At 34.7% G+C, this 24,928-nt stretch overlaps 4 protein-coding genes across 7 annotated transcripts; 1 reads left to right on the top strand and 3 right to left on the bottom strand.

The window, feature by feature from the left end:
- Window positions 1-338: 338 nt before the first annotated feature.
- LOC110690714 (transcription termination factor MTERF9, chloroplastic-like) lies at window positions 339-4,571 on the top strand. Of its 3 annotated transcripts, none has more exons than XR_002505146.1 (3): window positions 339-1,852; window positions 3,182-3,510; window positions 3,606-4,571. XR_002505146.1 is itself a non-coding variant. In XM_021867588.1 (2 exons), the coding sequence occupies exon 1, from the start codon at window positions 615-617 to the stop codon at window positions 1,803-1,805; it is 1,191 nt and encodes a 396-aa protein (XP_021723280.1). In that variant the 5' UTR covers window positions 339-614; the 3' UTR covers window positions 1,806-1,852; window positions 3,182-4,571. The 3 variants fall into 3 exon arrangements, 1 of the variants encoding a protein (XP_021723280.1); XR_002505147.1 differs by having other exon boundaries at window positions 3,603-4,571; XM_021867588.1 differs by having other exon boundaries at window positions 3,182-4,571.
- A 301-nt stretch (window positions 4,572-4,872) lies between these two features.
- Window positions 4,873-12,250, bottom strand: LOC110690715 (coiled-coil domain-containing protein 94 homolog). Of its 2 annotated transcripts, none has more exons than XM_021867589.1 (9): window positions 12,027-12,250; window positions 11,495-11,746; window positions 11,150-11,299; window positions 10,892-11,026; window positions 10,720-10,785; window positions 9,598-9,648; window positions 9,390-9,479; window positions 6,203-6,284; window positions 4,873-5,378 (listed from the first exon to the last, which is right to left on the bottom strand). In XM_021867589.1, the coding sequence occupies exons 2-9, from the start codon at window positions 11,690-11,692 to the stop codon at window positions 5,188-5,190; spliced, it is 963 nt and encodes a 320-aa protein (XP_021723281.1). In that variant the 5' UTR covers window positions 11,693-11,746; window positions 12,027-12,250; the 3' UTR covers window positions 4,873-5,187. The 2 variants fall into 2 exon arrangements, with proteins under 2 accessions (XP_021723281.1, XP_021723282.1); XM_021867590.1 differs by having other exon boundaries at window positions 4,873-5,375; window positions 12,027-12,249.
- A 1,931-nt stretch (window positions 12,251-14,181) lies between these two features.
- On the bottom strand, window positions 14,182-15,728 carry LOC110690713. Its single transcript, XM_021867587.1, has 2 exons — window positions 15,451-15,728; window positions 14,182-14,882 (listed from the first exon to the last, which is right to left on the bottom strand). The coding sequence occupies exons 1-2, from the start codon at window positions 15,613-15,615 to the stop codon at window positions 14,352-14,354; spliced, it is 696 nt and encodes a 231-aa protein (XP_021723279.1). The 5' UTR covers window positions 15,616-15,728; the 3' UTR covers window positions 14,182-14,351.
- A 1,050-nt stretch (window positions 15,729-16,778) lies between these two features.
- LOC110690712 (transmembrane protein 87B-like) lies at window positions 16,779-23,587 on the bottom strand. The gene is made up of 5 exons (XM_021867586.1): window positions 23,212-23,587; window positions 21,250-22,183; window positions 20,859-20,954; window positions 20,631-20,767; window positions 16,779-17,389 (listed from the first exon to the last, which is right to left on the bottom strand). Exons 1-5 carry the CDS (start codon window positions 23,451-23,453, stop codon window positions 17,203-17,205), a joined length of 1,596 nt encoding a protein of 531 aa, XP_021723278.1. The 5' UTR covers window positions 23,454-23,587; the 3' UTR covers window positions 16,779-17,202.
- Window positions 23,588-24,928: the final 1,341 nt, after the last annotated feature.

Raw genomic sequence — 24,928 nt, 5'->3', positions numbered from 1 at the left:
ATTAAAGTGTAACGATTTCTAGGGTTTGACAAATTACTGTTTAAAGTCAAATTACCTTGCTATTTTTTTTTTACTCCCTTTTGCTGATTCCAGCAACCAAATTCCTCCTAGCTTGGTCCCCCCTTCAACGCTATCGTTTTCCACCCAATTCTACTCTCTTACAACGCCTGGAATAAGGTATAAATTTGGGACAATGCTGCAACTTTTTTGACCAACAATTATGGCAGAGAAAGAGGATGTGACGCAAGGGAGTAAATTTTCTAAACAAATGAGGTGGGTGAAGTTGGATTAATTGATATTAATGGCGAAGGAGAGAGAAGAGAGACAGGGGAGTTGAAAAATCAAGTGAGCATAGTGGAAATGAGAGGGAAAAAGAAGAGGGGAGGTAAAAGTGGGCCCCGCATGATGTCATTAGGCAGTTGGGACTTGAGAGGCAAGAAGGTGGGACATTTTAATGTTTTATAAAATAGAAGGTGGTAATTTTTTTTAAAAAAAAAAAAAAATAGAAAGTGGTAATTTCTAAAATAGACATTTGATAATTGTCAAAATATCCCAAATTAAATCGAGAAAAACACAATAGAATTTGAGGGGATGCCCAACCAAAAGATGTGCAAATGTTGAAGCTTGGGAGCTGCTCCTATGGCGTCCGAAGCCTCTGCTTCTTCCTGCGCCATCCATTGTTTTACTCAACTTCAACTTCTCTAACCAACCAAGGTAACCCTCCTTCTTCTTCATTCTCTACCTCATTAGCTGATTTCTTAGTTAATAATCTGGGTTTCTCCAATAAACAATCTCTCTCCTTTTCCGCTAAGTTCACTAAATTATGGAAAGCGGGAGATACTACTGAATTCAATTTCATTGAAAATGTTGATTCTGTTATTCAATTCTTTAAACAAATTGGGTTTCAGCAATCTCATATTCAAAAAATCATTATTTATGAACCCCGGATTTTAGTTTCTAGGGTTCATGAAACCCTAAAACCCAAAATTGAGCTTCTTAATGACCTGGGTATGTCTGAGTCTGATGTAGTTCAAACTATTGTAAGAAATCCTAGGATATTGCGCCAAAGATTGGGTCCTGTGATTCATGCTCTTAAGAATGTTTTGGGTAGTGATGAGAATGTTGTTAGAATTCTCAACCGATCAGGTTGGATCAACTTTCAGTGCGCTGCTAATTATTTGATTCCCAATGTTGAACTTTTGCAAAAGTATTGTGGAACTTCTAGTGACACAATCCAGAAACACATTTTTCGGCAGCCTAATATTTTTACAGTGAAAACTGATGTGCTTCGAGATATCTTAATTAAGGTTGAACTACAGTTAGGGATTCCTCGAGATTCTTCGATGTTCTTGTATGGTGTTAATTTACTGCTTTGCTGTGGTGAGAAGAATATCAAGGATAAATGGCAAGTATTTAAGAGTTTTGGATGGACTCAGTCTGATATCATGAAATTGATCAGGCTAAATCCTATGTGTTTCTCTAGTTCAGAGGCAAGGATCAAAAAAAGACTTGGCTATCTGATGAACGAACTGGGTTACAAGCCTGATTATTTAGCAATGGAGACTAAATTATTCATATGTAGCATGGAGAAGAGATTATTGCCAAGACATCGAGTCTTACAGATTTTGAAGGAGAAAGGGCTTGTAAGGGTGGATTATCGTTTTTCTACCATTATTGTCTATTCTGAGTTTGTGTTCTTGAAAAGGTTTGTTCTGCCATTTGAAGAAGTCCATGAAGTTTATGCTCAAATGACAGGTTCTACGGTGGGGTCGCTCAATGTAGGAAGATCCAAAAGCCAATCTTAAAGGTGTCACCAAATTCTAATGCTGCTTGATATTTGTCAGTGCATAAGGTATCAGGCAATGTAAATTTTGTTATGCTCATCAAAACAACTTTCAATATTCGCAAAATCATTTCCTCCTTGTCTGATGTAAATGTAATACCTTTTATAAACGAACTAGGAAAGGTTGTAGGCCATTGTGATTGGGAAGGTTTCATTGCAATGCCATTACTTTTCACAATGAGTATAAGTAAAGTTTCATTTTTTTTTAAAAAAAAAGAAGAAAAAAACAGGGTTTGATTCAGAGATTTTTTCTTGAAGAATTGGACTACAGAACTCTTTGCATTTGGTATTCCTATATGTATACCCTTTAAGAAAATTCTTTGATATCATGCTATGTGGACTGTGATGGGTATTTCTTGGTGGAATTTGGTGTTGATTTATTACTGAAAGAGTTACATATCTGATCTCTCTTATTTTCCATTCTCTTTTCCCTACTAGTATTATACCTTTTAGCGGAAAACTTTGCACTAGTTGCAGTTCTATGATGTTACAAGAAAGAGTAGCTTTCTTCTAGATACTTTTGTGTGATTTAAATGTATCGGCTTAGCAAATCTCAAAACCGCAAACAATGGCATTTATCTTCTTGTGAAGTCTATACTGCTTTTGTTCTCTTGCTAGTGGCAGCACCTTTGACTTCCTGTCAATATTATAACTCTGTGAAGTAGCTGAATGAATTAGTTTTAAGAAATGGAAAACATGGCAGGCTGCACTGCAGTATGTGTCTTCTTGTACATAATGATGTTGTGACCAACTCTGTTTTATCTTGGAGTTTTTGGTAGCAGTAGCTTAGTCTTTACATGTAGGCTTTTGAAGACTTTAAGCCTCGGTTTGTTTTGATGGAAAATATTTTTCATAAAAAATCATTTTTTAAAAAGATCAATTTTCAATCGAAAATATGATTGTAAAAAAGGTTTCCTAGAAAGTAAAAGGAGAGTACAAGGGATGGGAGGAGGGGAGGAGAGAAAAATAGTGAAGTATGGAGTAAAGATAATGTATCATACCTTCTTTATAGAAGAAAAATGGTTTTCCTTATCCAAGAACTAACTTTTCACCAATGGGAGAATTGTTTTCTACCCTTGACAAAACAAAGGAAAATGGAGTGCTGAAGGTAAATAATTTTTTTCCACCAAAACAAGTGGTACCTTGATGAACGATAGTACCATATATATATATATTGTTGTAAGTCTTGATTCTTGATCATGTCAATGATGTATTGTTGGGAAATAGAAATTTAAAATTGTTTGCTTAGATGTATGCTAGTGTAGTACTATTATTAAGCAAAACATTGATGTCAGGTCAGCAATATTTTCTGCTTAATGACTATTATACCAATGTCAGCTCAAGACTTTTACGGTTCCTATCTGCAAAATTTCTATCACAATCTTGGGAGCAGAGGTGTGCTTAATTGTGGACTGGATTTTAATTGGCTAAGCGCACCAACTTGAGTATCGTTTACAAAGGTGGCCTGCTTGTTTGCCTCACTTTTAAAGATGGGATTTGGTGCTGCAGCTGGTCTGATTTTCATCACAGCCACAAGGGCTCATAATCTGGATTGTGTGATGTTTTCTTTTTCTGAGCCGGAGCAAGTCCTGCATCTGAAGTTGATACAGATGCACAAGTTGAAGTGGATGACTTGAAAAGCTTTTTTTTTTTTTTTTGAGCCAGAGGTGTGTTTAATGACCAATTAACATGTTTTGGATTATGTGGAGATTTAACGAGAATTAAGTAACTCTTGACTCTTAACTCTGTTGGTTTTTAGCAGTAAAAGCGAGCTTTGTATTGGTCATCTCTACTGGTGATTATCAGGGATGCTCTCCGAAAGCTTGTTACTAATGCTGGTGCTGCCCCGTCTGCTTCTCACTCGATCTTGAAAAGAATTTGGCAGCTTCAAGTTCTACCCCGAGTCAAAATATTCGCCTGGAGAGCTCTGCAGAATGCCCTTCCAACTCGACACTATATACATTATCGAGTCAGAGAGTATGATCCGGATTGTTGCATCTGTTAACAGGGTTTTCAAACTACTATCCACTCTCTCAGGGACTGTAAGATCGCAAAGGAAGTCTGGAGTAGGAGCAGATTTGCCCAAGTTGTCGGATCACGAATAGATAGCGTTGCTGACTGGAGGGAAGGGTGTCTAGCTGAGTTTAATGAGGTCATGAGGTTGAGGCTGCTAGCATTGTCACTCTCTGCTGGGATATTTGGAGTGCTCGTAACGCATGTATCATGAAAGGTGAGACCCCCACTCCGGTGAATAAGTGAGCTATGCTATTAACGCATGTATCATGAAGTTTGGGACTCGTTGAGTGGAGCTTCAACGAGGCTGAATGCTGCTGGGGTTCCTCTGCCATACGTGGAGTCCCCCTGCTTCAGGCTGCTTTAAAGTGAATGTTGATGCAGGTGTTATGATGGTATTTGGGACTGGTTTGGGTGCAGTGCTGAGGGATGAACATGGTGCTGTTTGTGCGAGTTTGGCTGCTCAATCTCTTGACACTTGGGAGCCAAATATTTTGAAGGCAATGGCTGTGCTATCGGAGGGGAGGGAGCTGGGCGTGCAGAAGCTGGTTATGGAGTGTGACTGCTTGCTTGTTCTCTATCCACTTTGTCATTGATGATATCTTAGCCTTTTGTAATAGTGTTTTTTTTTTTTTTTTTTTTTTGACGGGAGTAATAGTTTTGTTAATGTTCATTGGTCTTTTGTAAAACGAAGAGGGAATGAAATTGCACATCATTTGGCACACTTTCAACCTTGGAAGGTTAGCCAAAGAATGTCGACAGATGTCATCCTGCCTCGCGTGTTGAAGCTTGTTACCACTGATTTAATGAATTGAGCTTTCCATTTTGTGGGTTTTATTAAAACAAATCAAAGAAAAAAAAATGCTTTGAAAGTGTGAAGGTAGTGATAAGAAGAAAAATAGAAGCTTATAGTTGAAATGAACTTTGTTTGGGAATTGCGACCTTACCCACTCAAGTGAAATGAACACAAAAACGTTTGAATGCAATATCTCTATTATATAAGCCAAGACATGGGATTGTGGTGTGTATCCACCTAAAAATACTTTAATACTTTTTTGACTAATACTATAATGCAATATCACTGTCATCATCAAATTCATCATGAATCATTCACACAAAATATTGATTTAAAAAGGGCCTCGTTATCCTCTTAGTTCATCAACTTTTCCTTAACTTCATCTTTAGCGCCTCAAGCATTGTACAAATTCTATCCAGCATTCAGCACAAGCTATCATAGATGCAAGAAACAGCCAATTAAAATGAATTTGAAAAACTAATTTTGAATCCGTAAAATACAGCAATCTGGTGCAAACTGTCCTGTGTTCTTGTGCTTAATCACTGTCTTCACTGTCATATTGACAAAGTGACTGCAGTACACCATTAGAGGTTGTGCTTTCATGCGGATTCGTAACTTCCTTGTTCAAAGGTTCTGTGTTGTCTGGTTTTTGAACTGGTTTCTTCTTCACCAAGAATCTGACTGATGAAGTCTGCAAGGTGGGTTGTTTACTATCTGAATGTTCTGCTAAACATAAATGAAAAACAACTCAATCAGCACAGATAAAGCTTCTAGAATGATTTATCACTGAAAAATGTGGAACATGGTATCAGATAATGAAGTTCAAACTTGCTGCTTCACATTCTATTCTTTTTATTTTTTATTATTATTTTTTTTTAAGACCGGGAGGCCCGGGGGTGTTGATATAACGGGAAGCACTAAGTTGGTGTCAGGTTATGACAACCACTTCGTACAATGACAAACCAACAAGGCTTGTCCATTGACAAACCTATATTGCCTTTTCTGTTTCCCTAAGTTGGCATCATTATCCTTCAAAAGATACACCACAATAAACTTCCAGATCATTTAAGAATTCTTACCAACTAATCCAATCAGCATTATTCAGTTTTTTTTTTTTTTTTTTTTTTGAGGAGAATCAGCATTATTCAGTTCATAACAAGATAGTCCTAAATGGTCCTGAAGAGGAGAACTTTCAAAACCCTTATATTGGCAAGATCAAGTTATATTATTGGGCTGTAAGGATTATTCAATTTACTATAACATAGTGGCTGCATACGATGACTTGTGAATGAGAGTCATGCAGATGATAGTAGAAATTACAATTATACATTGTTGCCTTTTTTTACCAACATTTGTGATCAATGCCATTTTGTGCTATATTTTCCTTCCCATTTTGCCACACCTCTAAAAGCATAACATTTTGTTGCCTTAATTGCATTTCTTACACTGTATATCTAAAACATGAAGAGCAAAATAATACTCCCTCTATTTCTGACAATTGCTGTAATTCAAAGAAGAGGATGAACCGATGAAGTAATAATATACTATACCTTTGTTACTCAAATCTTCAGATATATTACTCTTTGTCAACACATCTGTAGGTTTACTAGCATCATCTGAAAGTTTTTGTCTCTGCATCACAATAGACCAAGAATCATGTCAATAGCCTGATTCTCACAAATCACAAGCATAGATCAAGTAAACCAAGGTAGAGATGTAAAAGTTCAACATTCAAATAATTCATACTCTGATTTCCACATTAGCAGAGAACACTCTCACAACTTCTATTAAAAGAGGGGAAATTGGCAATTGTTAAAAACAAAAAGCACTCTTAATCTTCTGGATTGATTGAAATCGGTCAGTTACCATCTCAGAAATACGTCCTCATGGGTATTTAGTATTTCAACACAACACTTAAGACAAAGATTTATTCTTAGTAAGCACAAAGATAAGATTATTAACCTAATCCCAAATAAGTCTAAAATTTTTTATTCTTAGTTGGTGACCGTTGCATCTCATCAGTGAGGTGCACCCCTAGTTCACAACAATATCCAACCTTAGATCATCTTTTCCCTTAATTCAGAAATCCTAATTTGTCAATGTAAACTCTTAGATTATGCGACTGTTGTAAACCTTGCACTTCTGCCTCTCACCTCACACTTTGAGGATCAAATTTGAGGGCATACCTTGCAACTTTTGAAACTAAAATTCCATTGCACAGGCTTCCAAACAGAAGAGCTGAAGGAGCTACGTACAAACTAAAGCAGGATAACACCACAAACATATACAGAAGCCCCAACAACACAATACTTAAAATAAATCACACAATAATCAGCAACAGAAATGATTTACCCACAATCCCCTTCTAATATATAGAGTATCTATAACAATCAGGTAACATAACTTCTCTGCTTCAACAATTATCCAAGCTTACACTATTGTGCTTACGAGACTAAACACTCAATATCATAGCTTCAGATAGCCCAATAATGTAACTTTAAAACACTAAACCCTTTTGATGCAACAACTCGACATAGAACTGTGAATGATCACAAGGATCCCATTTACTATTTAAATTCAATAAGCATAAGCATACTAATTCACACAAATGTCCCTATGCTCCAAGAATGAATTTCAGCACCATATACAGGCTTCATTATTAGATAACTTACAGTACTTGTACGCATGACCAACATAATTCATCCAGTAGGGGTTTCAACCTGTGACCTTAGGTTCTTTTGCTACCAATTGCAATTCTTACAGGTAGGGATGACCAAGTTAATGACTTGTTCTAATATAAGCAGGAAGTTGCAATGTAAGCAATAGATGTAGTGAGATGACGACCTTAGAAATCCACAATTCCTCGTCATGTTATAGAACAAAAACTAATAAAATAATTGACAAACAGTTATTGGAGCCAGCGTATTACATGTGAAGAGGCAGACAGCAGTGATAGCACACAATCAAGAACCAGAAATAGTACAACTGCAGTACTGAACCTTAGAGCCTATTATGTTCAAACTCAGAAATAGGTGTCAGGTGTCACAATTGGTTGGGTATGGATCTAGAGTTGGGCATGAAAGTTTCAAAAATAAAGACAAGGATAATGAGATAGCAATTTCTAAACTTTAACACTTAGAAGGAAAAACAAAGTATTTTCAATGTTAATGCTCTGTGCTTAACATTATGTTCTCCTTTAAACAAAGACAAGTATTAAAACAAGATTCAATCCTTCTTATATGTGAAATTAGTTAAGCTAATGAGAAATTACACAAATTTAATTTTTCCAGTCAAAGTTTGTAAATTGTAAAAGAAAAAAAAAAGTTAATTTAACGGCTTACATGAGAAGTTGTAGTAGCTTATCATAAGTTAAAGAGTATACGGCCTTAGTTTTAAAAGGCATGAAGCACACCAAGGTGCAAAAATACTTGGAGCCTAGGCACAAGGAGAAGGCGTGCACCTTTTGTAGGTGAAGCGCACTAAATTTACATTCAAAAATATCAATTAATTTCTACTTCCTCGGATTATTTATTTATTTTTTACTTCCAAAACTTCTCATTTCACACTTGCCATTTCATTATTTCATTTCCTAATTAATTTGATTACAAATATGTAAAAAACATTAAAACATGATATTATAAAAGTATAAATCAAGACAAACTAACAAGATCCCACACAACTAAATTTATCCTAAACTATAAATCATTACAGCTAGTAAAAGTGGAGTATATGAACATTGCAAAACTCAAAGTGTTGCAAGTAAAAAAAAAAAAAAAGAGGAAGTATTAAATTCTAAAAAAAGAATTATGACAAACAGTAAAAGGGCCTGCGACAGCTAGGGTTCTTCAAATGGAATTGGGGGATACGGGGTTTCACTCTACTCTAGTATTAAGGATTTAATCATTTAAGGTAAATATGACAGTTGCAAAGTCACAAGGTAATTTATACGAAGTATTTTACAAAAATATCTTACACATCAGCTACTGACCTTACAACATATGGTGCAAAGGCAAAAAAGCTTTGCAGCCTTGAAAAAAGCTCATAGGCATGTGCCTTTTGTAGGTCATTGCACTTGGCAGAGCTAAGGTGCCTGCTCTCGTGCCTGACTACGGCTTGTGCCTAGGCAAGCTTCTATTCACCTTACCTACTTTGAGTCTTTGACCAATTTTAGCTATTTATACAATAATAAAAAAATAAAGACTTGAGGGTACTTGTTGAAATCGTCTTAATGGATAGTTTGTTAATTTTCAATTGTTACAATTTATATTTGTTGATAACTAAAGATATTATTGGTCAAAAATTCAAAATTCTGCATCGGCATATGGAGCACTTAAATAAAAAACAGAGAGAGTCATACACCCTCAAGTAAAGGCATTGGTATCTTACTAATTAAATATAATCTATTAATTATTACCTTTCTTTTGGATCCATCATCTCCTTTTCACACAGACTTTTCCATCAAATTAAACATACAAATACCCTACTAACCCATTACATCTAATTTTTTTTATTAAAATAACAATAAAAAAATCAAAACACAATATCTTCAATAAACACTACACAATAGTACTTATTGAGCTAATGTGGCCAGAGTGAGTAGCACATAATTGCGTTTCGAAAGAAAGAGGCAAACACCGCAATGAGACATCAGTAAGACCAGCTGAAAAGCATCAGCATCATAAAGAGACCACATAATAGTTCTGTTTATACTATGACTGAAATTAAACCACACCATACCTTCACAGAGTTCACACTGTCATTTGCTATCTCATCATTGTCATCATCCCACTCTTCATCATCAATCCTTCGCACATACTGTTTGGGCCCCTGGAAAAGATAATACAGAAGAAAAAAATAATGAAAATTTTAGTTACAAAATGAAAAAAAGAACATGTATTAAAGGTCAAAGGACGAGGCATAGAGAGTTATCAATTCCTATACTGACATTGAATATTGATTTGATAAGGGCCTCATCTTCTTCATCCAACTTCTTTTCCTGTAGCATAATTCAACTTGGTCAGCCCACTACTTAACAAACAAGCGAAAAAAAGGGGGTTGTAACATCAACAGAGCAAGGTAAACATAGACAAAGCAATTCAGATACATATTTCCTAACCAGTGAGCAAGTTAACTTCAAGACAGATACAAATGACAGAAACATGAACAAGATATACAAGTATCATCACAACTCCACAAGAATGTGTGACTTCTAAGTACTTTACAATTGGCTTCATCTCAGTTCAAGAATAAGCATGCATGCATTCATCATATAAATAGGTTCACTTAGCATATACACTGGTATGATTATAGTGCATTAACGAATGATTATAACATGTTAAAACAATAGCAACTATAATACCATGGGATATTAAATATATAGATGAGTGTATTTTTTTTTTCTTTTTTAAGGTGTTCCCACCCAGTTCACCCTTTGGGCTAATCCGGATCAGACCTCAGTTCGTATTTTTTCTTTCTGTGATTGCCAATTTATAAACTTATATTTTCTCTTCTCATCTGAATGCATAATTCCTAGTTGGTTTTCTAGCACCTAAGCCCAAACATGATCTTAAACTTTCTAATGAGTACAGATGAGGTGTAACCATAACCAATACGTGGTCAATTAAATACACACACGAGTACATGCTAATTTTCACATTTAAGCTGCCATCCAATGGGACAATCAACCAACATCAGCTCTGATTTGTTTCCGGTATCAACTACCTATATTAGAACTCGGAATTCTAACAGAAAAGGGATAGCAAATACATGAAGCATAATATACTAGTATATGCTTGTTTAACTTACTAAAGTCTCTTAAAATAAGAAGCTCCATCTTAATACCAATAAACATTCTAATGCATTAACAGGAAAAGAATTCTAAATTAAAAAGGTCACCCCTTAGTTTGGAAGACTGGTGTATTTTGAGAAAACTCAAAAATACAGCGTAATATCACTATCAATTTATTTGAAATGTCACAATATATACAAACTTGAAACAAATAAATGCATACGGTCCCCTGTATTTAGTATGATTAACCAAATCCAAAGCAACAGCATTTAGTTATACCTTGTCCTCACCCGTCCGCTGCAAGGCCTCTAGCATTGCATCTACACTGACTGTTGCATGCCTTGACTGAAAAGAACACAATAAAGATTAACATAAACAAACTTAAAATAGACATCTGCTGTAGAGAACATACAATATAACCAAATATTAAATTCTAACACAAGTGAAGTACCCTCATAGACTTCATTTCATCAAGGGTTGCCAGTATATCCATTTCACGTTTTGAGTCCAAAGTTCTATTCTCTAAAGATTTCATGGCATCTCCCATTTCTTCAGAATCTCGTTTCATTTTCTCCTTCTCAATTTCCTGAAGCAAACAAAAATAACATAATCTAAATCAGCATCAAACAACAAACATTCTAAAAACTCTCAGAATTCAAATATCATTTTACAAAGCTCAAGCAAAACAATGGACATCAGCATAACTCACCTCATCTTTATCCCGCCAAGGTTCAAAATTCCGTGTGGCACCCGCCTCAACCACATAATCTGAGTTTTGTGGATCAGTTTTCATTGCCAGCTCAGCCGAGCACTTTGTACATTTGAAGTAAAATCGAAAAACTTGGATGCCCAAATATGTCTGAATAGTTTAGAATGAAATTCCAGGTTAGAGAATCACATCAACTCTACTTGTAATGCAATTTATCACAAAAAAAAATAAGCTATACCCATCAAATCAAACACCAACATAAACCTACAAGTATCATGAAATACAACTAAATCAACCAAATTCCAACACATAGCTTAGGTTTATAAGTTGAAGGATATAGGATACCTCGCCGATGACATCTTCTTTCCTCGAATTGAACTTGGTTCCTTTATAGATGTAGTTACCACACGTATTGCAGCGAATAGACATTGGCAACATCATTCGAACTTTGATTTGCTGATTCTTGGGCTGCCTTCGCCTCGGAATTTTGGCGGGATCAAAATCAGGTGGATAGTATTTGTTTAACACTTTCCTTTCTCCCATCTTTCTCTACTGTTTTCAATTCAGTATTCTACTTCGCCTTCTTCAATAAGAATTCTACCAAAAATTTATAAGAAAATCCACATTAAAGGGTTGGGCAATACATTATAGGGTTTTGCAATACATTAGCAACCAAATTTGATTCAATTATCAAACAAATCACGTAATTTTAGGTATATATGATTCAATTAAGGCTGGTAATTTTCTGTTCTAGCAACATAATTGCTGGTTAGTAATTAGAATCAATACTTCAGATTTCCGACAATTAAATTAGATGAAAGATGAACCCTAGATTGTGAAATTGGTTTGATGAAAACTAAAAGAAATAACAACTTACCTCAGACGCTGCTGAGAACGAACAAATAGTTTGTTATGGAGATCGTCAAGTGCGATATTGAATGCGCTCCAATGGAGAAGGAGGAGAGAAACGAGTAAATCAATGGTTTTTTTGTTTTGTTTTGTTTTGTTATTTACAGGTAATATAAAGGAAAATCATTTTTTTTTTTCTTTGAGACAATATAAAGGAAAAACTTTAGGAAACCTCTTCACAATAGGAAATTCATTATGCAAAATAATTTGTAAGATAAGATTCGGTGCATTAGTGCTGGTATGATTGCACGGGAATTCAATGGGTTGGAGCCCCCATTAATAAAAGTAAAAGGGCAAATATAATAAGTGACTCGACCCGACCAACCCAACTAAAATTTTAATGTGATCTCCCGTGATTCTTCAAGAATGAATCCCTGACTCGAGCCATTAAATAAGTTTATTGACAATATCCAATATGTTATGTATTTTTTATCTATTGTAAATTTCAAATTTGCAATACTTGTTTTATTCGTTCGTTTTTAATTTTATTGAATCTTTTTGGATTATACTTTAATTGAGTGGTGTAAATCCCAACCACACATAATGTATGTAAAACGCTAAACGATACCTTCATTTTACTTGGTTACACCCGCATTTTAAAATGAATGACAAATCTACTCTTACATATTCTCTATGATTTTCATCTATCCAATTCGAGAACATTCTCTCTCCTCCTAACAAACCACCACCACCAGGGGGCAAGGCCATCGTCGAAGAAAATGTTGTATTTTTGCGCAAAGCTAGAAATGCCTATTTTTTTTCCGAAAACACGAGGTGAAAACGGGCAAAAAAATTGAAACTCAAACGGTTATACGAATTATGGGGGTGTTTTGTGAGAAACGCCAAGAAATTTCGTAGAACCGTGAAGGTGATCGAAATTTTTAGGCAATTCTGCCATGGTGATTCGAAATTTTTAAATAATTCCCAAAAATTTGAAGAACAACTCAGATTTAGACGTATTAGTAGTGAATTTCGAGTTTAACGATGTTCTAAATCGATCTCTTGTTCATTACCTAGCACTTACTATAGTACTATAGTGCCTGATCCGATTTACTGAACTGAACTGATCGAAATGATTGGAGCTGAACTGAACTGAATATTTTATGAGAGAAGGAAATTAGGAATTTTACTGATTGGAGCTGATATGAATTGAACTGAATTGAAAATAAGTTAAAGAGAACAGGCCCTATGTACTTAGAAAAGACTATTGAGAGGCCAAATTATGCCTAGAAATAGGTTTTACAAGGGGTAGTTTTCATTTTTGGCGAATTTGAACCTTAATTTATCATTGTTTGTTAAGTATTTGATGTGAATGATTTATGTATGTGTAATCTACTCCACTTATTCTTAATTATTTAATGTAAATTTGGATTAAATTCATTGATTACATTAGAAAGCCTTAAATCCATATCTGACCTTAATTTTACTTTAAATTGCAATTCAAGAATTGGCCAATTTTAATTCAATCGTTATGTAATAGGTTTAATAGACTATGTTCCATGCTAATAATCTTCATATATTCACATATTAAAACATTAATTGGATTAGCTATTTTAATCTGAATCACTAGAACCCTAATTCTTGAATAAATGTTGAATTTTTTATAATTTGGGGATTGATTAAAAATTCATGGTATTCATGATACTCTTGCAATTTTGGGGAATTGATTGAAAACTAATGCACAACCTTCAATTTCATACAACCTCCAACAGAAATGCATTGGTCGATCAAGAGCTTAGCATGCATTCATCAAGTGCTATCGAGCTAAAAGAGAAACTAAACAATAAAGAAATCAACGTAACATCTAAACTTCTATATCTATAGGAAAATTTTGACAATTACCACTTACTATTGTTTCCATTTTAGCAATTACCACCTACTATTTTTTTTTTTTTGAAATTACCACCTATTTTTTTCTAAAACACTAAAAGTTCTCACCTAGGTGGCTCTCAACCACTTTATGACGTCATGTGAGCCACACATAATACCTTCCTCCCTTTTTCCCTCCCATTTCTTATTTCTCATTCGATAGTCATGAAACAATAACTTCGTAGTTTCAACTATTGAAAAGCATACATACATATACATATAAAAAAGAAACCTAAGTTATTATAACTCATGCATTAAACGGGCCAAAAGACTAGTTTTATTATTATTATAAATATAAATTGAGCTTAATCTAACAAAAAGCTATCAAAATAACATATACTAAGAAATAGATGATACGAGTAGTATATATTGTGTTTTATATAGTACTTGACGAGATAACCCAAGGAAATATGAAAGTCCATATTCAATTAGACTCATCAATAACACTAGATTTGGTACTCATTGTTAGACCATGCAATTTAGTAGCATAATCTAGCCCATACAAAATCCATACCATGACCAAGGAAGAAATGAGCACAAACACAGGACCAATCAACCACAACAACAAAGGCAGACTAATGCACAACATTCTACTCCCTACAACTCCCATTAGAAACCCTCTTTCCAACACTCTCTTTGTATGCCCACGGCTCAACAACTCGCCTGACGCGTTGATCAAGAAGTTAGCATCCACCAAGTAGCTGATGGCTATTGAGCTGCACAGGAAACTGGTCAGTAAGAACACCAATGCTGAACCATACTTGAGGACAACGATCCGGCCTGTTTGGGACCCGAAAAATTGAGTCGTAGCCAAAAGGTCACTGGCCTTGTACGCGTTGTTGGCTAATGCTGCTAGTGCAGTGGTTATTAGCATGGTTATGGTTGCTGTTAGTATTGACTCCATTAGAGTGTTCCTTAGGCTTTGAACTGCTAGTACCTCTTTCTTGTCATCACCCTGTTACATTTACATTGTGCATCCAAAAAAGTTAAAGTTATTATTATCAACCCTTCCAACTTTTATGAATTTGTTACAAACTTAGAAAACTAGCTCTGTGAAACAGACTCACACTAAACCTTCTCTTTTGCCTATCATGAATTAGTTATCATGTCGTCACACATCACATAATTAAAATTTATATCACACTACAAATGACCTTTATATTATAATATTTGTGTATTTCCATCTTTCGATCAATTTAACTTAATTTTATAAAGGCGAGTCAAGCTAGAAAATCTAACAAAAATCATTACTACGGTAAGAAAGGTACTTGGTAATAATTTTTACCAGCCATCCTAAAGGGCCTAAACTACTTTAAAAATTCCAATAATTTGTAATAAAGATAGAACTACATATATTAGATATATATCTCCAAACATATGGATTTTACTTTAAATAGATCAAATTAAGGTGTAACAATTAAGTGACACCATAATTCATGTATGATATATATATATATATATATATAATTAAAACTATATATATTATAGAGTTTATTTAATTAATTGAGGGAAAGAAATATTACCGTTTTGATACCTTGAAGCCATTCCCTCCTCTTGAGAGTGTTGATTCCAATGGTGGTAAGAGAAGGATTGTGCTTGAAATTGTGCCAAAGAAAAACATGATATCCCACACTCAAAAACAAACTTAAAGGAACTAATGTTGTATCCAAATAATTTGTCACTGCCATTAAATTGATTGAATCTTTTGAAGCTTTAAATTGGGAAACTAAAACTTGTTAGAGGAAATTAAGATTGATAACTAATCATAAAATTCCCCTCAAAAAATAAGTGGTTTTAAAGTTTGGTAAGGTGACTACTAATAAGGAAAAGTTGTGTCCTAGTCATGAAAGCAAATTAGAAGCTTTTCTTAATTGGAAACCAATAACTCAATTGGTAAATGACACATTGTGGAGCCCACATGAATTAAAAAAGATTAGTAACTGAAGCGCTATTATTTGTTCACATTTTTTTTACTTAATTAAAGCTTTTTAATGATAAGATAATATTGTAGATATATATATATGTGTCAATGAAATATTATAGGTATAAAATGGGAGATGGAATGCTGAGCATGCCAAAATTAGGCCATTTTGCCACCTTTGGTAATTGATAGTTGAGCCAATTAGGTTCATGATCAGCGTATAAATGCATGATGATTTACTTCATACGTATCTTGTGAAAAAATGTAAATTACAACGAATTTAGTTGGTTAATAAAGTATGAAAATCTGTCAATATCTGGTGTCCAATACATGAGATTAATATTGTCTCACATTATTTGTTCTTTTTGCCTCTTTCTGTACCAGAATTAAAGAGAAATAAATCTTGTGAAATTTGTTATTACAACTGTCAACTGACCATCAATATAATCTAATGACATATCTTATTTTAAATAGATAATTAGTATGAATTTAGCATTATGATTTTTATAACAGATTTAAAATAAATTTCTAAATAAAAATAAATAAATAAATAAATAAATAAGCTTAAAATATAATAAGAAACATGAGCATCTGTATGAGTGTCAATAGTCTTTTTTGACAGAGCACACTACTATTTATACTTTAACTATATTTCACATGCATTACCCAAGAAAAACAAAAAGGAGGCTAATTTTCACATGATATGTACCAAGATAATAATGGATTTTAGGGAGAAAAGTTCACAAATATAAGGACACTGCCAATTGCTAACCAAAAATAGAGCATCAGAGGTCATCAATGATCATCGATTAACGAATAGTGAGATGCACTCTCCAGTCTGTATGCACACTTTCATTGGATTGGGAAGGGACATCGAAGCAACAATGGCCAAAGATCAAGAAGGAAACAAAGCTTAAGAGAGCAAGAAAGGGGCCAAGAGTTAAACGATGGTATTCGCTTTTATAATGTACATACAAATGTGCAATCAAGTTATAAAACAGCCGACCTCAATGGCTCAATGCATTCAAGAACAGATTATAGTTTCTTACAGAGCACTATTGTTGGTAGGCTGTCTAACTTTCACATTAGAGTAGAAAATCATGCATGCTTGAACACCAAGCTCGAGGAACAAATACACAAGTCGGCTTGTTCTTTTCATAGCTAAGTTACAGTAATGAGTAATGACATGGTTTTACAAGAAAGCTTCCCCATTTCCCCCCTAATGCTTATGCTAAGCTGTTCTTCCGCATATATACAGAAACACAAAATCATGGATCAGTGAACGTTCTCCCCATTTCAGTATGGATGAGTCAAAATTATGGTGCAGCGGTTATAGAACTTGCTGCTGCTCCATCTATTCTCGCTTGTCCTCCTCCAGTTCCTCCCTAACCCCAACAAACACGTGATCAGTGGAGCCTGAAACTTTTCTCTCTTTCCTTTCGATCATGCTAGCCATATCAGCAGCAACCTTGACTCCACTGCTTGTAAGTGAGACACCCTCTTCGTCTAGGTCATCACCAGACTCTTCCAAATAGGCATACCTAAAAGCAAAAGAAAGTATTAGAATTGATATTTAGATGCATGATTCATGACACCTTCCTAAGACAGGAATCATAATGGGTGATAATATAGAGATAGCATACTACGGGCAACCAAATTGCAATAAGCATAATAATCTAATAACGTCCTGAAAAAGAACAAAGAACAAACAATGAGAGACTCATCACAGAATCATAAACAAACATTATTCAGCTTGCAGCTTCGGACATGGAATTACGAAATCAAATTTCCATATTGCACAAAAGTACAAACACAAATAACTAAAGTAGAAAATCAATTAATTGCTGCTTACTATGTTTCTACACCAAAAGGACCATTGGATGAAGGCACAAGATTCCAGGATCAATGAAAAAGGAAACTATAAAGGCAGCAACTTTAATCAATTCGTCAAATACTTAAGTCTTAGGCTCATATCATAAGTTATATGAGCAGTGGAGCAAGCTTGACAAAAGTAAGATCAGCCACAATTTCTATAGCTTCCAAGCAAAAGCCTCAATTTCTATAGCTTCCAAGCAAATTTGAGGGGTTACCATTATCTTTCATACCCTCCATCCAACATATTTCCTCCACTGCCCTAACATTGCACCAATAAGACTTTTGATGCTATTCACAAACTTCTCTTCAATTACATTATTGTAATATACTACCTGTGTTTCTCAATATTTACAACAAATGAATTTGCACGGACTCCTAAGCAAAATTTGTTTGCGAGTGTTAAATGAAAAAAGAACAATAGAGATGCATGTGATGTGGAGAGAGAAAAAGAACAATGACACTTAAAAAGGATAGAAAACATTTGTTGCAAATAACATGAAACATCCATTTTTGGCAAATGTTGCAAATAATATGAAACAGAGGTTAAAAATCAATCAATCAACCAAAGCCTTAATCCCATGCGTGGAAACGGAGGTAGTATATATTCAAATTATGTAGGGTCTTATTAAATTTGTCTTAGTATGTCTAAATATCTAATCTAGTTTTTATAATTTTTACTCCTATATAATTAAGAGAAAAAATTTTAAGATTGGAAAATGTTCACTTAGATGAATAAATCCCCCTATGTTGCAATATTTGGGATCCACACTAAAAAATTAAAATACCCTTACTATACTTAGTTATCTTCTTCTAATTCTATCTATATCACTTCAATAAGGTAAGTTTAATGATGTAAGAACAATCAATTTCTGTTTCGTAAAATGATTTTTTTTTTTTTTTTTTTTTGGGGGGACAAACCAAAAAAGTGGACATAAAATAGACACCTATGTATAACAAGGCAATTGCTTCAGAAGCTAAACCCATAATAAGTAGTTAAGTACTAGGAGCACAAGATTGTATCAAGCTCTCCTAGCTAATCAATGTTCTTATACTTGTTGTAGCTTATCTAGATAAACTGCCAATGTCTGTCTTGTACTCTAGTAACATGAAATTCCAGTGCCATTCCTTATTCTTTATCTATTTCAGTAGAACCTAAAACCATTAAAAGGGCAATTATGAATAGCATCTGTATGATTCGAGCTTGCAGGTTGCAAAAATCAGTTCCAATATTTCTTATAGCTCATCTTATCAAAAGTGCCAATGATAATCTTGGAGTGCAGGAATTCAAAATCCAAGAGTTGGAGTGCAAAAGATCAATCTGTCTAAAACAAAATAGTAAAATACTTATGTTGCTTCAGATACTAAGGAGCAAAAAATGATTAAAAAGTAAGAATAAGAGTTTGTTGACCATACAAAGGTGGACAGCAGAAATAATACTAGTAATCAAATTGACTACTGAACCACTGACCAGAACTGGCTTGACTTATTGTGTTATTCCTGTCATCCAACTTAAAAACGCAAACTGGTAATTAATGTTGTATATGCCTCCAACTCTCTTTTTTTTTAATATAAAAGAGTTAAGAGAATGAGTTAAGAAAATAAGTTTTTATATTTTAAAGGAGATAATCTTTGTTTACACTTTAAGAACCAAAATCATACAAAGATACACTCTTTGACTCTTTGTACAATAATAGTCTTCGCGTTATTCCAACTCCTAAGCCTTAAGGATATGACATGAATAAACTAAAAAACCCTTCATGACAGCTTATTCATTATCAGTTTCTCAAAGGCTTCATTACATGGTTTAGTATTTAGAAAGGCTAAAGCATAAGCATAACTATTTTAGAAAGTAACATAGTTTTCACATATCCATGATTAATTCGTATGTGGTTATTATATCCATATGTAGGAAAAATTAGGGAAATGAAAAACTCCTTATAAAATGCCGAAGATTATGGAGAGTATACACTATAGAAGGATGAAATAAGTTCCCAGATCTAGCATTCTAGCATTAGTAACTTAGTATTGAGGAAAGTAGAAGCATTCCCTCCCCCAAGTTTTATTTTTCTAGGGTATGGTAAAAGAGATGAGAGCAGAGGAGGGAAAGGTTTTACCCATTTTCTCATATTTCTTCAAAGATTCATTCCACCAAATTTTGTGGAATTGGTAGAATTATGCTCAGAATTGTAATTCAGCAATTTTATTATTTTGCCATGGTACTATGAAGATTCCACTAGATTTGTGAATCTTCATCTGATTAAAATGGTTTGCTAATATTTAAGAACAAGATCTTTAAAGCCTATGAACTGGATTCACAGGTTTACCATTGCCAGAAGATACAATAAATTTAAAAAAGCAACCCAATCAAAACAGAAAAGCAAAGATTCAATGGCACACCTATCCGGAAAACAAATTTGAACTATAATAACAATATACAGACAGCTTGTCACCTCCTATTAAAGGAACGCTAAGTGACTAGGCTGCAGGTGAGTCTCATACATCAACAAGAGGGAAGGGGAGGGGGAGGAGGACAATAGCATCCAAATTTAGCTTGACATTTTATACAGGATTAGCAAAGGCCTACATATTACCTATATGTCAGCAGCAAAGAAGTAATACAAAGGAAAAGGCAGTCTTTTTACCTGATTAAATTAGTTTCTATCGTATTCGTTTCCACTATAAAAATTCAAAAAAGCCATGAGATTGAACATAATGCACAGATATCTATATGTTTCCCAACAATAAATTTGCCTTTTAGTGTATATCAACCACCCACATGCAAGCATTGCAGAATAGAAACACCAACACTCTTTAAGTTCATAGCTAGTCTCATGAGAGGCACCACAGTCCACAGACATTGGGAACAAATCAACAGACTACCTATATGATATAACAAGTGCTACATACCTCGTAGGATTGCGAGAAGGAGCCCAGAGTATACATATCACAACTAAAAGAGAGTATGCAAGCAGAGCCCAAAAGGCAGGAATGATCCATGCAATCCGCCAAAGTTCGCCTAAAGGATCAGTTGCATTAAAATACAACTGCAAAAAAGCAGAAAATATCAAATAAGGTAAAGGACAATAACTTCATTATGGAATGCACAGGAAAGAAGAACAGGTGAATATAAAGTACCTCATAACCAATCCAAGCAATTGAGAGCACTACAAATATCGCAAGGGAATTTGTAAATTTCCGGTAGAGCTCTAACTTAGCCAAGCTTCTACGAAGCTGAATTCAAGAATTAAAAAAGATAAATATAATGGAATTGCAAAATCTTACCTAATCCACAAAAATAGAAGCATCAGTATATGTGATAAAAGAAAACAGAGACAGCACATACATCCACATAATGCCTCCCCACCAACCCCCCCCCCCCTCTCTCTCTCAACAAAAACACAGGGTGCCTATTAAGACGTTCATTTTCTAGAAGTTTTCAATTCAAAGGAATCAATTCTGTATGGAGGAGAGCATTTAAAGTTGAGACTAAAATTTACCCTAAAAAAGGAAATTATAGAAGTATTACCTGCAGCTTCTCCAAAGTGTTTGAAAGGGAGGAGAAAATCCACAAAATGAAGCACGTGTCCATAAACACGACAGGCAACACCAGAACTAACTTGGTTTTCCCAATGAAATCATTAATATTGCCCAAATGTTCATATAGTTCAAGCGCCTCAGAACCTAGAAAGTATATACCTCCAAAGAACATAACCTTCGATGTGATAGCCCCTAAAGTTGGTTTAACCACACCATATCCCATGGAAACAACCAGAAGGAGGAGTCGGGAGAGTGTCTTTTTAACAGCAGTAAAGGTTACTGCCCACAAAGTGACCCCCATTGGCCTAACACCTGTTGCATTCAGATTGGAATAGTCAAAATACCATAATGCCATTTCAAGCATACCAAGGGCAATCACTGCTGTAATGTGATAGTGCAGCTGTATAATATCTTTCCAGAACTGAACAAACCGCAGTAGCCAAGCCAGTCCTAGCAAAAGGTATGCTAAAGACATGAAACCATAAAATTTCATCAAAGGTGTCATTTTTCCAGGCAAATAACCATCCGGATTCTTCCATAACGTTCTTCCACTTATTGTTGTACCCTTTAGTGTCGGATCACAATACATAAAGTACAGATAATACATTCCTGTGCTGTTAATGTCAACAGACTGGAAATCCATCAAGGCCTTGTCGTTCTTTCCTTCAAAGAAAACCTTGATCCGTTTAGGCCATTCACGCTTTTCTGGATTAGGCTGCATTATTACCTCACCTATCTTGCAATGCCCCTCACTAGCAAGGGTTTGATTGCAACATATTGCATCAGTTTTTAGGTATGTTCCACCAATCCGTTCTCGGTCTTTCACCTCAACTATGATAGCTTCCACCGTACTAGTATATTGCTGCCATTCATTCTGCTTCTCTGCAGACTCTTTTGTCCTTGTAAATGTAACAGATTCAAATCTGGAATGCCAATAGCACATAATACCAAACCAAGTATCAGTAATTCTAATATTGAGCAGCACAAAAGCCTGTCGCAACTAATGTTACCAAAAATGTAGACAATGCAAAAGCTCAGTGGATCCATCAAGGCATAAATTCCATAACAAAAGTTTCTAAGTGACAAACTTAGCTCTTTCTGTCACTAAATAGCAGGATCATTTTTATTCTAGGCCGCCTAATATGATACAGAGCAACTCATATAGTCATATCTACAATTAATAATTCAAAAATTTTCATAAATGCCTTATATGATGCTTGACTAAGAATTTAAGTAAAGACTTCTTGTGGACCATAGTATTGCAGAGAAATACAAATTAAAAATCAATGTTCTTTATTCATAACCCCTGATCATGAGCGAGACAGTATAAACTAAGCAATTCTGTAATACATTGTAGTCTCATTACTCCAAAATAAGATCATGTGGCTGCCAACTAATTTAGTAAGTATAAAAGCAATAGGGACTATAGTAATCAAATCCCGACTACATCAATGCCCTTTGAGCTCTCAACACCGAAAATGTAACTAACATAACTAGATTATTTTATGTTACCCTCCCTTAACCATCCAAATACCCAATCCCACATTACAAATAACTGGATCATCAACACGATACACCTTCTTGGCTCCTCACTCAAATAAACAAACCTAACACAAATTCCACAAGCTAGCAATCTTCATTGCAGAAATAATCTCAGGCTAAAAGCTCGCCGTTTTCAATTCTTTTCAAAAGTTTAGCAACGTCTACTATACAAATAACAAATAACAAACAACCCTTAACAAGCTCGAAAATCAACCGCAATAGATTCAACCCAATTAAGCAGCAATTCATCAACCGCCAATTAAAATCTCGAAAATCAAACAATTAAATCCAAAATTGACGGAATACAGTATCAAACAAATCATTCAAATTCATGAATAAGATGATCAAATGATCAACAACTTACAAAAACACAAATTAATTGAAAAAAAAAATAAAGATGAAAATATACCTAATAAAAGACCTGCCTTTGGAACTTTTTTCGGAAGAAGAAGAAGAGTGATCGGAAACCTTAGAAGCATAGAGACCTTCGCTTCCGCCATGGAAGAAGAAGGCGTTAGATTGAGGGATGAATTTTTCATTTCTGTAATCGTGAATTGAAGCTTCAACTTTTTGGATTGAATTGAAGAAGAAGAATGTAAGCCCTAAAAAAAACCCTAATTTTAGTTTAACTGGAAATTCTCTCTCCTCCATTGTTGTTGATTATTCTGTTTTTCTTTTTTCCTTTTTTAATTTTAGGACGAAGAAAAAATAGGGGAAAGACCAAAGGGAAAGGGATGAACAGTGACAAGAAATGTACCAAACACGAGGTCATAAACCACGACAACCGTCGACATGGCACTCTTATATATTTTATTAAAACTTTAAATTTAAGCTCTGTTCACTCCACCTTAAAAAAAAAATATATAGAGTATTCGATAAAAATAAATTCATTTCAATAAAAATAGGTTCAGTAAAAATAATTTCAGTTCAACAAAAATAATTTCAATTCAATAAAATTAATTTCATTTCACTATATATAATTTAACTATGCTCTACAATTAATGCAAGATCATTTTTTCAAAAAAAAAAATGTAGGATCGTGAGCATATTCCTTCCAATTCGAAGTGAATTTTAGCTTGGAAGGCTCCAGTCCCTCATAGAATTTGTACCTTCCTTTGGTTATGCTTCCATGATTGTGTGCTTTGCAATGTTAATAAGCTAAAAAGGTACGTAATAGAGAATCATTATTGTAATCGATGTAATCAACACACTGATGAGACTCTTCTACATTTGCTAGGGAATTGCCTTGTTGCTAGAAAAGTATGGAATTGGGTGACACAACCCATTACCAATCCTTATTTACGGGTGATCTTACTACCTGGCTGATGCGCAATTTAGAAGCCGGTCAACAACTTTTGCCACTACCCTTTACAGACTATGGAGGTGGAGGAACAATGCTATGCCTGGAAGTCTTGAGGCAATACTTGCTAACATTAGATTTTTCTTGCGCAAAAAAATTGATGAAATTTGGAAGGTCTTTTCTAGAGAACAGGACTCAAACCAGCCTTGCTCTAAGACTCGAGGCTTGAAGAAAGAAACTCTCATAATATGGATTGCACCACCAATGGGCTGAATACGGATGGAGCGGCCAAGGGAGCATTAGGAGGTGGGGTCATTCGTGACAGTATTGACAAGGATATGTGAGGTTTTGCAACAAATTATGGGATTTGTACAGCCTTTAAAGTTGAGCTCTGTGCTGTTGAGATGGAGCTTAAAAAGGAATGTAGTTTGGTAATCTCGAAGCTAGTTCTACAGATGGATAATCAGGCTGCATTAAAGCTATTAAAAATCCCGGGCATATGGGAGGTGAATGTGTGCATGCACATCGTCATAGTTTAATGTTTTGTTTTAGCTAGAGAAGGTAATAGGGTGGTTGATGGTTTAGCCAATTTGGGTGTTTGACTTGAAGAAAGGATTGTTTATTTTGATACGCCTCCAATCGAAATAAAGTCTCTTTTAAGGGAGGATGTCATAGGCATGGCTATGCCACATTTCATTATGATTTAATCACTTTCTAATGTGCTATACACTAAATAATCCTTGCAAGAAAGCTAAAAAGATCATCTTCATCTTAGGCCTAATTTAATTGAGTTTATTTGTAATTTTTTTTCCCATTGTGTAACTAA

Source organism: Chenopodium quinoa, unplaced genomic scaffold, assembly GCF_001683475.1.
Source record: "Chenopodium quinoa cultivar QQ74 unplaced genomic scaffold, ASM168347v1, whole genome shotgun sequence".
In the NCBI taxonomy this organism is placed as follows: Eukaryota; Viridiplantae; Streptophyta; class Magnoliopsida; order Caryophyllales; family Amaranthaceae; genus Chenopodium; species Chenopodium quinoa.
This window is presented reverse-complemented; position numbering and strand designations above follow the sequence as displayed.

Bases quoted from the DNA above. Each gene is read 5' to 3' on its own strand.
- LOC110690715 (XM_021867589.1), bottom strand. From the start codon at position 11,692: ATGGGAGAAAGGAAAGTGTTAAACAAATACTATCCACCTGATTTTGAT. The intron at 10,786-10,891 runs GTACTTCACTTG...TGTTCTTTTCAG, and splicing joins ATGAAATGAAGTCTATGAGG to TCAAGGCATGCAACAGTCAG. The intron at 5,379-6,202 runs GTATAGTATATT...ATTTATGTTTAG, and splicing joins TGAAGATTTGAGTAACAAAG to CAGAACATTCAGATAGTAAA.
- LOC110690713 (XM_021867587.1), bottom strand. From the start codon at position 15,615: ATGGCAGTGACAAATTATTTGGATACAACATTAGTTCCTTTAAGTTTG. The intron at 14,883-15,450 runs GTAATATTTCTT...TAAATGTAACAG, and splicing joins GGCTTCAAGGTATCAAAACG to GGTGATGACAAGAAAGAGGT.
- LOC110690714 (XM_021867588.1), top strand. From the start codon at position 615: ATGTTGAAGCTTGGGAGCTGCTCCTATGGCGTCCGAAGCCTCTGCTTC.
- LOC110690712 (XM_021867586.1), bottom strand. From the start codon at position 23,453: ATGGAGGAGAGAGAATTTCCAGTTAAACTAAAATTAGGGTTTTTTTTA. The intron at 20,768-20,858 runs GTACTTTATATT...GCTTTTTTGCAG, and splicing joins TTGCTTGGATTGGTTATGAG to TTGTATTTTAATGCAACTGA. The intron at 17,390-20,630 runs GTATGTAGCACT...TTTTGCTTTTAG, and splicing joins CCTTCTCGCAATCCTACGAG to GTATGCCTATTTGGAAGAGT.